This window comes from Pungitius pungitius, chromosome 8, assembly GCF_949316345.1.
Source record: "Pungitius pungitius chromosome 8, fPunPun2.1, whole genome shotgun sequence".
Taxonomy (NCBI): Eukaryota; Metazoa; Chordata; class Actinopteri; order Perciformes; family Gasterosteidae; genus Pungitius; species Pungitius pungitius.
In genome coordinates this window covers 14,773,858-14,790,157 of record NC_084907.1, presented here as the reverse complement: position 1 = coordinate 14,790,157, position 16,300 = coordinate 14,773,858, and the positions used below count along the sequence as shown (strand labels likewise).

The 16,300-nt window shown below is 41.1% G+C and overlaps 5 protein-coding genes across 14 annotated transcripts in view; 2 read left to right on the top strand and 3 right to left on the bottom strand.

Moving 5' to 3' along the window:
• Nucleotides 1–1,536, bottom strand: part of scn8ab (sodium channel, voltage gated, type VIII, alpha subunit b) — a 39,600-nt gene extending 38,064 nt beyond the window's left edge. For 2 of the 3 annotated variants that reach the window (XM_062564038.1, XM_062564037.1), the window contains exon 1: nt 1,373–1,536. The gene's annotated coding sequence lies outside the window, so the exon portion shown is untranslated. The remainder of the gene's footprint in view (nt 1–1,372) is intronic. The other variant, XM_062564039.1, reaches the window with a different exon arrangement.
• Nucleotides 1,537–3,088: 1,552 nt separating this feature from the next.
• LOC119229851 (N6-adenosine-methyltransferase TMT1A-like) lies at nt 3,089–4,545 on the top strand. Its single transcript, XM_037490633.2, has 2 exons — nt 3,089–3,655; nt 4,089–4,545. The coding sequence occupies exons 1-2, from the start codon at nt 3,161–3,163 to the stop codon at nt 4,320–4,322; spliced, it is 729 nt and encodes a 242-aa protein (XP_037346530.1). The 5' UTR covers nt 3,089–3,160; the 3' UTR covers nt 4,323–4,545.
• Nucleotides 4,546–4,640: 95 nt separating this feature from the next.
• On the top strand, nt 4,641–6,265 carry LOC119229850 (N6-adenosine-methyltransferase TMT1A-like). Its single transcript, XM_037490632.2, has 2 exons — nt 4,641–5,232; nt 5,649–6,265. Exons 1-2 carry the CDS (start codon nt 4,735–4,737, stop codon nt 5,883–5,885), a joined length of 735 nt encoding a protein of 244 aa, XP_037346529.2. The 5' UTR covers nt 4,641–4,734; the 3' UTR covers nt 5,886–6,265.
• atf1 (activating transcription factor 1) lies at nt 6,118–12,577 on the bottom strand. 5 transcript variants are annotated; one of them, XM_037490629.2, is made up of 8 exons: nt 12,262–12,384; nt 11,569–11,672; nt 10,467–10,538; nt 10,215–10,312; nt 10,005–10,126; nt 9,429–9,611; nt 7,970–8,123; nt 6,120–6,945 (listed from the first exon to the last, which is right to left on the bottom strand). In XM_037490629.2, the coding sequence occupies exons 2-8, from the start codon at nt 11,665–11,667 to the stop codon at nt 6,801–6,803; spliced, it is 873 nt and encodes a 290-aa protein (XP_037346526.2). In that variant the 5' UTR covers nt 11,668–11,672; nt 12,262–12,384; the 3' UTR covers nt 6,120–6,800. The 5 variants fall into 5 exon arrangements, with proteins under 5 accessions (XP_037346528.2, XP_037346526.2, XP_037346524.2 ...); XM_037490627.2 differs by having other exon boundaries at nt 6,123–6,945; nt 10,467–10,589; nt 12,262–12,383; XM_037490628.2 differs by lacking the exon at nt 12,262–12,384 and adding an exon at nt 12,420–12,577 and having other exon boundaries at nt 6,130–6,945.
• A 651-nt stretch (nt 12,578–13,228) lies between these two features.
• Nucleotides 13,229–16,300, bottom strand: part of dip2bb (disco-interacting protein 2 homolog Bb) — a 29,983-nt gene continuing 26,911 nt past the window's right edge. For all 4 annotated transcript variants that reach the window (XM_037489858.2, XM_037489861.2, XM_037489860.2 and 1 more), the window contains one exon: nt 13,229–16,222. In XM_037489858.2, coding sequence (XP_037345755.2) covers nt 15,970–16,222 — 253 coding nt within the window. In that variant the 3' untranslated portion in view covers nt 13,229–15,969. The remainder of the gene's footprint in view (nt 16,223–16,300) is intronic.

The following is a 16,300-nucleotide window of genomic DNA, read 5'->3' as shown; positions in this document are numbered from 1 at the left end:
AAAATCACAGAAGAGAATCACTTGGAAGTCAATCTATAAAAGAGGCCCCCTTCCAACCCTGAACGAGTGGGTGCAACGGCACGCATACGTCTAGTGGAATTCAGATAAAGTTATGACGTTATGAAATTGTGACCCAGGACAATTCGGTGCCACTGGTCTTTCTTTCCTCGCCACATGGGACATCGGGGCGCCCCGTGGAGATGAACAGCCATAAAGAAACTCTCCTGCTAATTTTGCCGGATAACTTTCTCCATGCTGCGGGATTAAGGCCATCCGCTCGCCCTCCACATCGCGTGTCTTATCATGCCAGCGTCATTCCGCTACCAGGAGGGGTTGGTTCCCCGTGTAATCCCCGGGAACGTCCACTGTTTGATACCGGGGCGCGCGGTTGTCCTGTAGGGCCAAAGCCTAAAATACTGCAGTGTGCTTTATTGCTGCTGTATGCTCTAACTAACAAACTCATATGGGTCAGTTGCACGCACAGTGCATGCCCTGAAAAACACGTCCCTGGCAACATTGCGACCCATAGCACGTCAAGCACGTCCCAATTTCACACCAAAAAGGTGACATTATTTACAGCAGAGGGAGGGGGGGGGGGACTAAAACGGCCTTGAGGCTATACCACACCCGTCTAAGATATGTCTAGGAACCAGAGACCGGGGGACTGCTGTGGTGCACGTTTGTGGAGTGATACCGGGATGGGAAAACGTGTTTTTAATGCATGAGATTGCTTTTAATATCAGAAAAAAATGGGGCGCCGCGGTCCATTTGAGGTCTGCCAAACTAAAGACGCACCTTCCCTCCTCGCGCAATACACTCTCCAGCGAAATTTCAAGCGCGAGGGAGCGCAGGGGTGGGGGCGAGGGAGGGAGGGGGGGAGGCAGGGAGGGGGGGTAAAACTATCTCAGTTATAAAATAATGGTAGTGAGGAAATCGCTCCCCGAAACGTTTTGCAAGCGACGCATTATTTGTGCACTCGGGGACATGCAGACTATGTGTCACCACTCAGGAGAAGTTTGGCGTGATTCTCACTTCTATCCATCCCATATGCGTATGTTTCACATTCTGACACAGTAAGATGTCATTCCAATCCAGCGGCAGGCCAACACCCCAAATCACCTCCCGTCTGCCCCTTTTTAAAACCGCCTCGTACCAAATATCCGTGTCCCCCTCTCTGAAAACATATATCCGTTATTTCTTACTGGTATCGCGCATATTTTTTTTTTCTCCACTGGCAAGCAGCCGCTAGGAAATGATGCTGAGAGAGGGACCGCTCTGCGGCACTGGGATGCAGTCATTCGACAAAGTGGGTCTGCAGTCCATCCCACGACGCGATAAACCAGGCAAAGCAGAAAACAGATTGTCTACTTACTTTTTCTCACCTTAACAGAAATCCAGAAAGGTGTCAATGAACTGCGGGTGTAGAAAAGAGTCGAGTGTAACTGCGGCTGTCGCCATATTGTTGCTGCTATCTTCCTTCCCAGTGCGTGCGGCTACCCTGCATAATTGATGACTCTCAGCAAATTGTTAGGGAGTGTCGGTAAATGCCTTTAGTTTCAATAACGGACGGGAGACTGCAGCATCGTAATCAGAAAAATATGTTAGTGTAACAACAGTCTTTGCTATGCTGGTTGAGATTTGGTAGCAATTGGCAATATATTTGTTTTCACCTTAAACTCCAAAGGTTCAAAGTGTAATTGGCCCATATTATTTTTAGGATCAAAAATATAAGTTTGTACCCATTCAAGAGGTTTCCGAGGGTATAATTGCTATATGTAAGCCTGTGGTAAACCACCCTAATAAATGCCTTCCTGACACCTCATTTTATTTTCATTTTCATTCCTATTTTTGATTATCACTTTCCAAAGTGTGACATTTAATGTATATCATTTGTAAACAGTGCACCAGGTTTTAAGTAAAAAAATGTACACTTTTTCCAGCTGAGGTGCAAAAAACCCCACTGTTAGTGAAAACATTGGTATGTATTAAATTCAAGGGTCCCTTTGAACCCTGACACTGTAATAATACCAGGACCCAAAAACTGAAAGACTAAATGAAATTCTATCTATGCAGTAACATTTTAAAATACCTTCTTTGAAAACGGTCCCATATAACTGAGACCTACATTGCATAAACCCAGAGAATAAGAATAAAAATGATTCTGCATGCATTGTCAAAGCACCAAAGAACTGTCTCTGTAATCACTTGTACTAAACCCATGCTGACAACCAACTTAATCCTACATACATATTCTGCTATTTCCCTGAAGCATAGGATTTCTGATGTAAGCAAAAAACAATGACTATGGATTCTGCAAGCCCAGCACCATAATCGCATGTCCTGCACGTCTTAAATTTCAAACCATATTACAGTTCACCCTACACCGTGCTGTCTTAAACACATATGGTGAAGATGAGGTACAGAGCAGTACAGAGCACATGTTGTGCACACACAGCTCACATTCAGTCAATGACAGGAATCACTTTCATTGTGACCCTTTGTCTCAAGCCTTCACCCTTCAAAATACAAGATCTAGGGTTTTATAGAGGAGGTGTTACGAATTTGACCCAACAATGTCTCTATCTGGTGGAGGTTTTCAGAACTGCAGTTTAAGCTTTACGGGTGTTTTGCTGTTGCTTTCAACACTGCTTTCACTGTCCCCTTTCCTGTTGCAACACTGTAAATGTCCTTTGCTTGCAATGTGGAATGCTATTGTAATGCTACAATGGGATTACAGAGGGAAAGATCAATGCTAATTAGATGTTGTGGGAAAAGGTGAGGAGTCTTTGACCTAAGAATAATAATCTTACGTGACATTATTCCCAAACAGTCAACTCTCTCACATTGGCCTTGCAAAAATAGTGTTTTGAGCCACTGTCAACCGTGAAGGCCCACTTACCAACAACGGCTGAAAGTTAACTTTAGTTAGTTTGAATTGAGTCTGTCAACGTTCACGTTGAATTAAATGGTGACACCAGGTCACGGTGTGTAAATATCTAGCATAACGGACTGTCTACTGACGTTGCACGTCAATAATTGATGACTTTTATTTTGAAAACCCAACCGGACCTCCTACTTTAGCTCGTATCTAATAGTTTGACAGCAAACAGGTCAGTCCAGCCGGCTCGAGCGGCTTTCGCGCACGTCTGGTGCCTTCGGAATGGCTTCCCTAATGAAATGCTGCGCTTTCTTCGTCAATGTCTTATGCATGCCCCTCCATCTGATCCATGCCGTGGGCCTGTACGAAATATACAAACGATTCTTCCCTATTTGTTTATATCGGTGCTCCATCATGTACAACAAGAAAATGTACGACAAGAAGAAGGATCTGTTTCGCAGTCTCTCCGAGTTCAAGAAGCCCGACGGGCAGCTCACGATTCTGGAGATCGGCTGTGGCACCGGCACAAATTTTCAGTTTTATCCGCCTGGCTGCAAGGTGATCTGCACGGACCCCAATCGTCATTTTCAGAAATATCTGAAGGCTTCGATGGGCGAGAACGACCAGCTCTCCTATGAGCGATTTGTGGTGGCGTCGGGCGAGGACATGGGGTCAATTGAGAGCGATTCGGTAGACGCCGTGGTGTGCACCCTGGTGCTCTGCACTGTCCACAACATACCGCAAACCCTGCGAGAGGTTCGCCGCATGCTGAGACCAGTAAGTCGCCCGCGACTCCCGAAATACCCCCTCAGCAAGTGAAGGGAATATGAAATGGCCATTTGCAGCCCTGCCTTGGGACGTTGTCGAAGCTTAAAAACACAAAGCAAATAATAGAATTACCATTCACCAGTGGGGATTAATAAGTAACTCGCATTAGCCAATGCACTGATTGTTCATTCCTAAAATGTTTCACAAACTTTGACGTGTGTGGAACATGGAATATCTCTATGATCTGACTTTGACCCCATAATGCCATGTTCCAGTCACTTAAGGTCAACAGTAGGCCTTGTAGGGAAATCGTTGATCACAGAAAAAGATTCCTTCATGTAACATGAGAAAAGAACAGAAACTCATTAAAGTAATCGTTATTCGGTAATGGAATGATATTTTAGTTTGCACGGTAAATGCATGACACAACTTTGTTTTGCAGGGTGGAGCCTTCTTTTTCATGGAGCATGTTGTTGCAGACGCCTCAACGTGGTCCTACTTCTTCCAGCATGTGCTTCAGCCGCTTTGGCACTACTTTGGGGATGGATGTGAGGTCACCCGAGAAACATGGAAACACCTGGAGGCAGCTGGATTCTCTGAACTACAGCTGAGACACATCGAGGCACCATTGATGTTCTTAATCAAACCACACATTGTAGGTTATGCTGTAAAATAAATTCTGAGGCTAAGAAAGAGCGAAGCACTTAAAGGCTCCTCTCCTTTGGAATCGTCAAAACTGATGATGAAAATCAACATGATAATGAATGCCTTTAATAATCTATATCCTTCACACGTGTGCTTCTGTCTAATGAATTCATGTCAAGGCAACAGATGATTTTTTTAATTGTGTTGTGTGTCACGCTGGCGATTAAATACTTTGCTCCCAGTGAGTGCATGAACCTTGTTTTACTTTTTAAGCGAGCACCGATATGATATAAAAAGAAAAGTAAAAAAAATGTGGTGTTCCCAAAGGCTCCATCGTACGGTGAGACACAGACATCCTCTCGGAGGTATTAGGAGTGTAATCGTTTGATCCTGTAAGGCTCCAGCTGCAGGTGGCCGCGTGGCTTCGCTCGGCTTCGAAAAGAATGACGTCTCGTCTGGTGAAAGTATGCAGACTGCTTTGCGTCACGTTGACTTTACCCTTATACCTGCTGGACACCACGGGCCTGTACGGTATGTACAAGCGCGTGTTTCCCCTGCTTGCGTACAACATTACGTTTTCGTACAACGATAAAATGCACGAAACGAAGAGGGAGCTCTTCCGAAACGTCGCCACATTCGCGAACGACCACGGTGCCCTTCGTCTGCTGGAGATCGGCTGCGGCAGCGGGGCCAACTTCCGGTTCTACCCGTACGGCTGCACGGTGACCTGCGCCGACCCCAACCCTCATTTCGAGAAGTACCTGCGGATGAGCATGCGCGCGAACACGCACTTGACGTACGGCGCGTTTATCGTGGCCTCCGGGGAGAACATGGAGGAGGTGAAGGACGAGTCGGTGGACGTCGTGGTGTGCACCTTGGTCCTCTGCTCAGTGACCGACGTGCGGCGCGTGCTGCAGGAAGTCCGCCGCGTCCTCAGAACGGTCAGTGGTCAGTGTCGGCTTTCCACCAATGGCGGGTCCTTAGGCCGGAAAACCATCCAGTGCTCTTACGCAATCAGTTGTTTATTTGAGACTCAAGGTCCAGATAAGACAGAACAATAAATAGAATGAATAACATATTAAATGAAACTAGGTCCACTTGTTTTGATATTGCAGTTTGCAAATCCCAGGTTGCAAAAAAACATCCAAAGCTGGTGAAGTCCCGAGTTCACTTTGATATTTTCTACATTACACACGTGGCCAAGGGAGTCTGCACTAGGCTTTTTTTTACTATTACACATTCAATGACCATCACCGTCAATACCAACTTCTGAATTCCCACACATCTGCATTGCTTTCGGCAGGCACATTACAGCCACTGTGGTCCTGATTTGTTCTTGTTGTTGGTTCTTTTACAGGGTGGAGCCTTCTTCTTTCTGGAGCATGTTGTCTCAGATTCCTCTTCCGCTACATACTTCTTACAGCATGTGTTTGAGCCTCTGTGGTACTATCTTGGAGATGGATGCATGGTTACCAGAGCAACGTGGAAAGATCTAGAGGCCGCTGGTTTTTCTGAACTTCACCTAAAACATGTTGAGGCTCCAAGGGTTTCTAGGATGATAAGAGCACATATCATGGGGTATTCTATTAAATGACTGCAGGGCCGAAGTCATTGTGCCTCTTAAGGAATCCAGAAAGTTCAGCCAGTGGCATTTGTCACCATGAGAATATTTTTTGATTTTCACCCATAGCAATCTGATTATTAGTTTTCTTTCTAGACCCCATCATGTAAGAACACTTCAATTGGTCCAGTATTAACATTCATAAGAAAACACTGGGTTCAAACTCAAAAGTCTTAATCTTTCATGTGAACTAAATATGTACATTTTCATTACCATTGAACAAAGTTACACTAGCCACTGCATTTGAGTGAAAATATATTTATGTATTTACAGAATCAGCAACATTTCATACAGTTTGTTCATCTTTCCCACGCTTACCAAGATGTACATTAATAAATATTACCTGGACACTGCTTTTTTCCCTGATTGTCTAAGTAACTTAAAAAAAACAACCAAACAAACCACCCTCAATGTCATCATTTGTTACCCTTTATATTCCATTGCACGAAATGAAGGAATGACGATTGTAACATCTCAATATAGAGAATGAGGGGAATTGCTGGTCCACAATATAAAACAGGAATTACATTTGTGTGGGATTCATACAGTCAACATTCCGCTGATGCTGGTAGAGGATAAAAAAACACTTTTAAAAACACGGGATACATTTACAAACCGAGACTCAAAAGTTAAAGCTCACCATTTCAAAACTCCCAGTATTAAAAATGTACACAACTATAAATGTTATAGTGTTAGCAAATTAAAAAAACAGCAGGTGGAACTTTTTTATTCGTCGAGTATATTTTACTGCCATTAACTGTCACTTTTATATCAAACAGTAAAAAACTTGCGGATCTCACCCTGAAATTAAGTATTCCCAGAAACCCTGTTCACGTCCAAATGGCTGACTAAGTCAGTCCCAAATGATGTCCCAATCAATAAGACAGGTTATCCTGTTTTAACACAATAGAGGTCCTTTAATGTTTTGAGTTCTTCAATCAGGGTCTTGTTTTGGTTTTCAAGTACGGCTACACGGTTTTCGAGGCATTTAACATATTCCTTTTTCTTCCGTCGACATTCACGTGCTGCTTCTCTGAAACAAGGACAAAAAGGTTAGTCCAACTGGGAGCAAATAATTAACCTGAAGATAACAAGTGCAATATTTTCCCTGCTTTGAACCCCCCCCCACACACACACACACACACGTATAGCGTAACAACTAAATATGTCCAAGTAAAAAATGTAGCACAAAAAAACCCACTTCATAATTAACCCTGTGTTAGGAAAAAAGAAGAATGCATCGAACGAACGTGTTCAAAAATCGGAAGCTTGGTTGGGGACGTCTGGAAGAATTCAGCCAAACAACTTCTCTCATTCTGGGAGATTTAGATCACAGGTCAAGTAACAGCGCTGCGTTTGCAAAGGCAGGAGCAGTTCTGTCGGCCCGCAGGCCAGAAGAACAACTAACTAACATCAGGAAGAACAGCGTGTTTTATAACCCTTGTAAGACAGAAAAGGAAAGATTTCTATTGGCCCTAAACTGGCGTAGAGGAGGAGCAGGTCCTCCCCCCGCAACACAAGATCCGGTCACATCCAATGTGCAGGTCTTCTCATCGTAATGTAAACATAACAAAAAACATGTGTGTGTGTTGTATAGTGTCTGGTGTGTCTCTAAACCCCATCCTGCTTGGCACATCTGCTGGTTGTCCCTCTGACCTTGCAGTCTTCCACCAAAACAGGAAAATGACTCCCTGACTGAGCACTAAGAAAAAGCTTTTGATTATCACCTGCGGCATTAAGGTTCTATAAGAGCCTGCAACGATCTTGTTTATAAGGGTGGAGGGAAGGTATCAGATGAAACTAGCAGTGGTGAAATTCATGACATGCTTTTGGAAGCCTAATAATTACATTTGATGGTATATTTTAGTGAGGAAAAACTTGCATGCCCATTTCAAAAAACCTCAAGATGTGTGAATGGGTACCCACAGGTCTCCTCTTCATAGACATCTTCCCTTCATAGAGTTTTGGGCAAAAAAAATCATTCCTTTTTTTTGCAAGTAATTTAAAAAGGTTTTATTTTCTTGGTAATTGACCAAGAAATAAAACGGTACACTAACCTGTTTTTCGCAAGCCTGATCTCCCTTTTCATTGTCGGGTCATCACTTTTTCCATGTGAATGTCCCATGGGAGACGTCATGACCACTGTCTGGGGCAGGGAGCTGGACGTGGGCGCTGTGCGGATCTGGTATGTTTGCACCTCTCCTCCTGCACCTGTGGGTAACATGACAGTCAGAGGTGGACAGCATCGGTCATTTGTCATTTTTCCAACCAAAAAACAAATACAAAATTAAAGCTGTTCAGAAGAAACACCAGGGATCTAAGTGAGCATTTGGATACATGGCTTTGTCGGAAGTTTTGTACTCTTCTTTTTGGGGGCATATTATTCTAGTGCTAACACTGAGACATTCTTAAACATGTGTAGGGTTGGGTATCGTTTGAATTTGAACGATTCCGATTCTTTGTTTCGATTCCCGAATCCAAGCGATTCAGATTCTTTTAAGAGAAAAAAGTTTAAGTTAATATTTTTAATGAGCTAGCTAACCAAGGGTCTTTCTGAAGGAAATAGTCTGACCTTCTCCATCAATGTTAATTCTATGAACTTTTTATTAACTTTACTATGAATTTCTAACAGGGCTGTTTTCAACTACAATATAAATATCAAACTATGAACTTGAATATTGTATAAACATTATAAATTATGAACATATTTTAACAGGGGTACACTTTGCTCAAGAGAGCTTTATTTTTGAAACCTCACAAAAACACATTTACACATGAGTGTATGATACTGCAGGTACTGCGTCACAAATTCACAACAACCAGGAGTTTTTCGTGCGTCGTTGACTTAGGAGGCTGTGATTGGAAATCGGGACTGGAGGGAAAATGGCCCATAATTCGGGATGTCCCGGGTAATACGGGACGGTTTGCAACCCTAGGCACACATTTACTTCCTCTCCATGACCTCGGAGGTGCTTAATCATATTTGACGTGCACCCTCTTATGCATGAAACAATTTTGCTGCAAATGTTGCATTTTGCCAAGTTTTCGGTTTGTTTCGAAAAGTGTAACCACACTTTGGACCGCCGACGCACGCTATCCATGTTCGATCGCTCTGTTATGAAAACACTTCCAGTGGACGCTTCTTCGTTGGTGTTCAGCAGTTTCTATTTCCTGTCGGCGGCGGCGGACTGAGAATCGAAACTAGGAATCGAATTTTAAACTTTTAAACGATACCGGGTAAATCGCAAAGCTAGTCCCGATTCCAATTGATTCTCGATACCCAACCCTAAACATGTGTGAATGATAATCTATAGCAAATTTACCAAAAGACATGCTTCTAAACATGATGAACTTAAAAAACTATTACAATCATATCAACTCTGTGAAAGTAAGGCACTTTGAAGTTAAGCCACATTCCAACCAGTACTCAAATTGTTTTGAAAGTGAAGATACGAAAAGGTAAACTACCAGGCACCGTTTCTATTGCTAAATTTAAAATAGGACATCTTTGTTTACCTTGTACAACAACCTGGTTACTAGGCACCAGTATCTGCTGGCCGTCGGGGGTCTGAGCATACTGAAGGATGGTCGTGTTCTGCTGGGCTCCACCAGAGTTGGCCATGGTGACCGCCTGTAGCCCCTGGATGCCTTCAGGCGTCGAAGTGGCAAGCTGGATCGTACCATTAGCGGCTATAGTGACTGGAATAAATACACTTACATCATCAGAATTGGGTAAAGCACAAGTTTCAACAACATTTCAGCTCGTTAGGTTCATTTCTGAGATTTGAAGACTCTCACTCTTTTATTTTATTGGCCTAACAAAATCAAAGTCATTACAGACCTTTGGGGATATTTTCCCTTATTTTAGAAGAAATTTGGTTTCTGATATACAATATTCTTGTGAGCTTATTAACTCAAAGCATACAGAACAATTTATTTTTCACATTGATCCCAAAAGCCTCTTTGTTAAAATTCTTATGACAAATTCTGTAACCTCAAGATCGATAACAATTGATAACTAAATCTCAATTTCAAAAGGACACCCCTTTTTTCCCCATAAGTACGAAAGAAGCAGAATGGAGAAGTTCATACTGTATTGGCCGGAGCTGGTCTGGTAGATTTGGGTGGTGGGTGCTAGAACACCTGTAGTCACTGGGCTGTCCTTTCCCTCGACATGTGTTACTTCCTCAGATGACAGTTCATTTAGGATTTTTCTGCAAAGTAGAAGGTCAATTGAATTAGAATTCTTATCTGAAGACGTTTTTTATAATAAGTTTTGCATTCGTGATTTTCTTTTTTTACCTGTATGAAGGACGGCGCGCCAGTATTTCTCTGGTATTATGGGACACAGCTCCACTGTCCGATGAGTCCTGTGAATCATCAGTATCTGTATCCGGGGCCTACAAAAAAAGAGGTAGATGGATTAACAAAGTGAATAATATGATGGCTTAAAATGGTATATTGAAGATTTGTAAAAATAAACTAAGGAGATTAATTCATTATAGGCTGACATTGAGAAACAATAATTACAGTGTCAACAGCAAGCAGTCTCACCTGGGTACTTTGCATCTGAGGAGACTGAATGACAGATGACTGTGCAGACTGGATGACCCCTTGAACCTGAAACTGACCCCCAGGCAGCTGAACAACGGCCACAGAACCACCACCAAGTGACATCTACCAAAAACACAACACCACAAATATCATATTAATAATGGCAAATAACATCAATTTGTGGGCACAGAAGAAAGAAGTTCAGATACTCATTGCAAAGGATTTGTATCAAAGAAATGTTTAAAAGGAGTAGTATAGTTGAGCTATACCACTGAAGCTTCTGCCATTAGTCTAATGAAAAAAGGGATTGTTGCTTATATTCCTCAGAATCGCCCTGCTAACATTGGATGATCTATGGATCGAACGGTGAATGTTTTCCTATGAATCTAAATTCCACAATTTTACAATAAAAAAAGTAGATGTTTCAATATCTCCGAGACTGTCAATGATGGCGGTTGATTATCTTGATCAACCAAGACATTGCTCTTGCAAACATAAAGTTATTATTAAAAATAATTTTTAAAATAAGGTCATCATTGGAGAGTAATGTTGCACACTGAAACTTTCAAAATCGATATCTTGTAAAGCCAGAAATATGACAGGATAGTATGTGACAATGGAAAAGGTGAAATTTGGATGAACTGGTATGGAACTGAGAGGATAAACTTACTCACTGTATAATTTCAATGTGTGTTAAAAATGAAGCGCTGCGGTCTTACCAAATGCCATTTAGTAAGACCATACTTTTCTTACAACATTGGTAATAAACAGGGGAGAATGTACAGATAATATATTTTGTTGAAAAAAATAATTTGTACTGGATTATGAGAATAAGTACTCTAACTAATTTGTCATTGAGCTCATTAAGTCATCCAAAATTTCTTTGAAGATATGATTTCCTTATCGGATGACCTTGCTGTTACATTTTGAAAATCCTCATGATCAACTTCTTGGATCCATCTTACAAATGCATCTGTATAACAGTACGAGTTAAATCAGAAAAATCTAGCTCTACGAATAAGCCCACTTAAAGACCTGATGTATTAGCATTGCAATAGATTTAGAGGCAATAGAGAAGCCTTAGTACCGTATTATTAATTACCTGTTGGGCTATCTGTGAGAACTGAGCTGTTGTGAGGGTGGTGGGAATGGTGGCAGCCTGTAACTCTGTGCCATTGCTGCCCTGCTGCACTTCTTCCATAGTAACTGGAAACAAATACATTAATATTAGCACAGCCCGTGGCGGGGTTGACTGCTTATAATATGCTGTACACCTCTGTGGACTGCGCGCTATTAGTTGAAAGAACAAACAACTCTTCCTGACAAGGTGCACCAGATCAAAAATATAAAATCACTGTTAATACTTTGGATAACATTTTAAATTGAACAGGTGAGGTTAAGCCAGATAAAAATCGATTTCCTCTTTGTTCAATCGTGTTAGCCAATGCTACACACGCTGACATAGAGAGGCCCGACAGTCAATAATGTCAACTTTTTCCCGATGGGAGTTAACGTTAAATGCTAAACGTTACATTTTCAAGCACACAGCTGAAATGTAAAGTTAAGTTATCGTTTCAGTCACTGGCGCTAAAATGCGCGACCTCGCTAACAAGCCCGTTGCTAGTTACGGGTTGCTAACGTTCAGTTAAACGGATGTTAACCCATTTAAACCGTTAAAAATAAAAAAAATCCTAACTAAAAGCGGTCCAAGTTTTGTAACTCTAGCTCGCGGGTTGGACGAGCTATAGTCTCACTGAGCAAATATGTGTAACTCTGTCACTGGCACGCAAGTTACCGCGTCAATAGACGTCAGCGAGACGGGGAGCCATTAAGCTAACTACACCTTCCCTTTTCGTAAAACAGCTAGGAGTTGACGAAGCAACAGCCGCCATTACTGCCAGAGCGGAGCGGACAGCGAGACACAGAAATAACGCTCAACCAGCCATAATTTACCTTTTCAGGGACCGCGTAACTGCTCTTGTTCTCAACGTGGACTTCGTGCAATCCGTGTTTATACTTTGGTGCGAAAAATTGCTTGGGAAGTTACTTAGCAGAAGTGGCTAACAGCTAAAAATACAAAGATGTCAGCTAAAAAAAAATAGCTGACGACTTTTTTTTCAAAGGAAATGGGCGGAGCTGCATTGCAAAGACGCATTACGTAATAGTTCATTTGGGCTTTGTGATTGGTGAAGAGTTTGAGGAACTGGCAGATGTACGAGGAGATGCTGGAAGACTCCACTTGTTACATAAAATACAGAGTGCATTGCCTAAATAATGTTATTTGTTTTATGGTACACTACTTTGCATTTAAACTTCAAAATATTAAAATGCTATTTCCACATTCATGTGTCTGCAATAGTATTCCAATATGACATCTGGGGGCCTTCTGTATAGTGAATACTTTTACTTGGAATACTTTAAGTTAATGCTGCTAATAATTCTTAAGCATCTACGCTATTAAAATCCTAAATTTATTTCATTAAAGCCTTTTTAATATTGAGATGGTAGACGCATACTTTGCCTTCCTGTTTTTGTCCATCTCATGTTGAAACAAGTCCAATCTTTCAACAAAGCACAATGTGACCGTTTTCACATTAATGTTTTCCCAAGTCTTTCTTTTTCAGGAAGCCATACTCAGTGGGTTTGCTCCCAAAATAGTGTTCCCATCCATTGGGACAAATTCCTCCACTGTAAGGATGTATGTTGTGTAATAACTAAATGGTTCATGATTTAAGGTCAATTTCAATAACTGATACATCTGAAATGATTAAATGGTGTTGTTTATTCTGCATTACTTTCACATAAAGTATAAAACAAAGTACAACAAACCAAAATAGAAAATAAGTGAGAAAATGGAAAGGGGGGTACCACCTTGATTTCTTAATTAAATGAGTTCAAATACCTCTCTAACATTAAAGATTCATCAGTGGATCACTCCCTCATGGAGCGGTAAAGGATTTACCTAATAACGAATGTACAACATACCGAGAATATACACAAAATATTTATAGAACAGCTCAAGATAGATTAATCCAGTCTTAAGTACACTACCGGTTAGATTTCATCAGTCTTCTGTTCTTAGTTATTACAAAATGTTTAAGCATCATGTTTATTTCTGAAGATTGTGCAAGCTTGGAAATTAAATTGCACTGTAATTAGGATTGCATAGTGTGTTAGAACTCTGATGGAGAAAAAGAGTGGAAACCAAAGAAAGCCCTTGTAGACTTCCCAGCGAAGCAGGTAGATGGCATTTCGACACTCGTCAGTAACCCCTCTTTTTGCTCATTATCTTCTGCTTTAATAATAAAAGGATTATTTCTGGACAAATGTCTACATTTTATGGGTATTATTCACAGATTGCACCAAGGGACCAGCTGGTCCATCCCTGTATTATCAGTTTTGTTCCCTGAATATACTATTTCATACACATATATATCTCATCCACTTGTGCCTTAAGATGAGATGTGCCTCAAGCTGATTTATTCTTGTGCTTGGCTGAATCATGCAAACATTCTGCTAAAAACAAACTATGCAATGTAAACGCTAAGATGGAGGGTTGTTAGTTTTTACTCTTGGTGTACTTACACTGGGAAAAAGCAAATCCCAAGCATTATTTATCTATAATTGGTAACACATAGAACATGAACAACGGGTAGTTAGTCCACACAGTAGACAGCTGCTGTAAGTACCACTAGTGCAAAGTGCAGCAATTCAATGGATTGTATTCCTGTTTACTTTTTAAATGATTGAAAATCGTTAAGATCTCTAAGATTGTGTTTGGCATGATTGTATCTATAATTGGACAATTGCAAAAGTCTAAAGTTAACAAAAATATTTACATGTTTACATTAACTGTTCATCACTGAAATACAATATAATCCAATACAAATAACCTATACATTATGGCAAGGATCACAAGGGAAGCATGAGATAACATGAAATCAAACATATTTTGCAAATACATCTTGATGCAAATATTATTTCTTTTTTTCACCCTTCCTTACAATTACTTTACCTGCCAATCAATGTTGTTTTTTCATGTGGCTCAGCTTTGCAATTGCATTCACAAGTGCTTTTAAATCCAGTGACAAAAAAAAGAAAATGAAAAGGAAAAGAAAGATGATAAAACAAACACCTGCTTTATCTTGCAATTAAAAATGAGAGGTGTGTTACTTTCGGATACAACGGATACAAAGTCAATGATTATTAGATAGAGAGTTGTGGGCCTATTTTTAATAGTTTTGCATGTTTTTACAAAATAATCGGGTAGCCTGAAGTCATGACAATGGGGTTTCTTTTGGTTAGTATTTTTTCAATGGCAGACAGGACAGTTCCCTGGAATTAACAGTGATAGCCCTCCGAAGCTCTCCAAGCTCTTCAAGCAAGAATCCTCGGGATAATATACGCTCCTGAAACTTTTGTTATAATGCCTCATTGGTATAATAAAATAGATACATTTTGAGAAAGTGCAATATGCTATCTATCCTGACTAATAATGCTTTATAATCAATTATCTTTAACCTCCGTTATACAACTAATATTCCATTTGAAAAGTACTGTCAAAACTGTCAAATCTTATTTACAATCCTTTCTCTGCCATAATTGTAATCCATCCGCTGGGTTAACCATCCATAAACCATGAACTGAGAGAGACAAGTCTAGCATTTATACATTTATACAATTAAAATATATCTATACAGCAACATAGTATCTAAAATACAACCGGCCTTTATAAGTACAGTACAGAATATGGCCAATTTCCTTGTTACCTTGATCCCTTTGGGTATCAGTTTAAGATTTCCACTACTTGTCAGAGGCAAAGGAAAGTAACAACAGATCCATTAAAAATCTAGGTAGGAATGTATGGGTGAAGTTTTATAAGGCAGGAACTATTAGGGCAGGAAAGTTGTAAAATTGTTTTTGGCTTAAATATCGTGGGAAATAATGCACACAAACTGAGACTGGCTACATCTTCTATTGTTTTTGTCTGCCCTCTTTTGTTTAGCCATGGTAGTGAGAATTAAGCAAATGCTCAGTGCATGCGTTTGTGTGCACGTGCATGTAATATTTCAAGTTGTTTATCCAAGTTTAATAGCTCTTGGTATCATAAAGTAAAGTATTTTACGAGGTTTGTGGTAGACTTAATAAGACGATGGACATCTTTTATAGAAGTTATTTCCAGAGTGGTCCTATACCGTATTTAACCCTTTCCATAAAAAAGTGCAACAGGGTTTATTTTTTTCTTTGTCGTATGTACAAGTTGCTTCTGTCCCATTTGCAAAATCCTATCTTTAAAACACAGTGAAGAACTCCCAACATGTCAGGTCCAAACACAGACATGCAGTGGCCGATATATGCTGGTGTCACACAGGGCCGGGTGGCAATACATGTGGTTCATGCTTTTTCCATCTGGCAAAGCTGCGGCCAAGCGTTGGGGTGGTGACGCAGCAGCAGCATCCAAAATGTGGATGATGCCTAAACAAGCCCAAACCAACACAACCCCTCACATATTGTAAGCAACATAGATGGGATCCAGCTGGTCAGCGAGGAAAGAGTCACGAAGGTGCATGCGTTGCTTCTCTCCCCTGGAGTTGATTGGTATGACGCCGGGATCCACAATGACCACCACGCCTACAATGAGGTGGTGCTCCTCCAGGACCGCGTTGGTTATCAGAGGCACAAGGTCCAGTGCATCCTGCTCTGAACCACACAGCTCCGACACCACCACCAGCAGGTTGGTCCACGTAAACACGGCACTGTGAGGAACAAGAACCCAGAAGCATCGTCAAGGCTGGACCTTTCGGGTCAGACGTGTATCCGCTTTTTGCACCGTG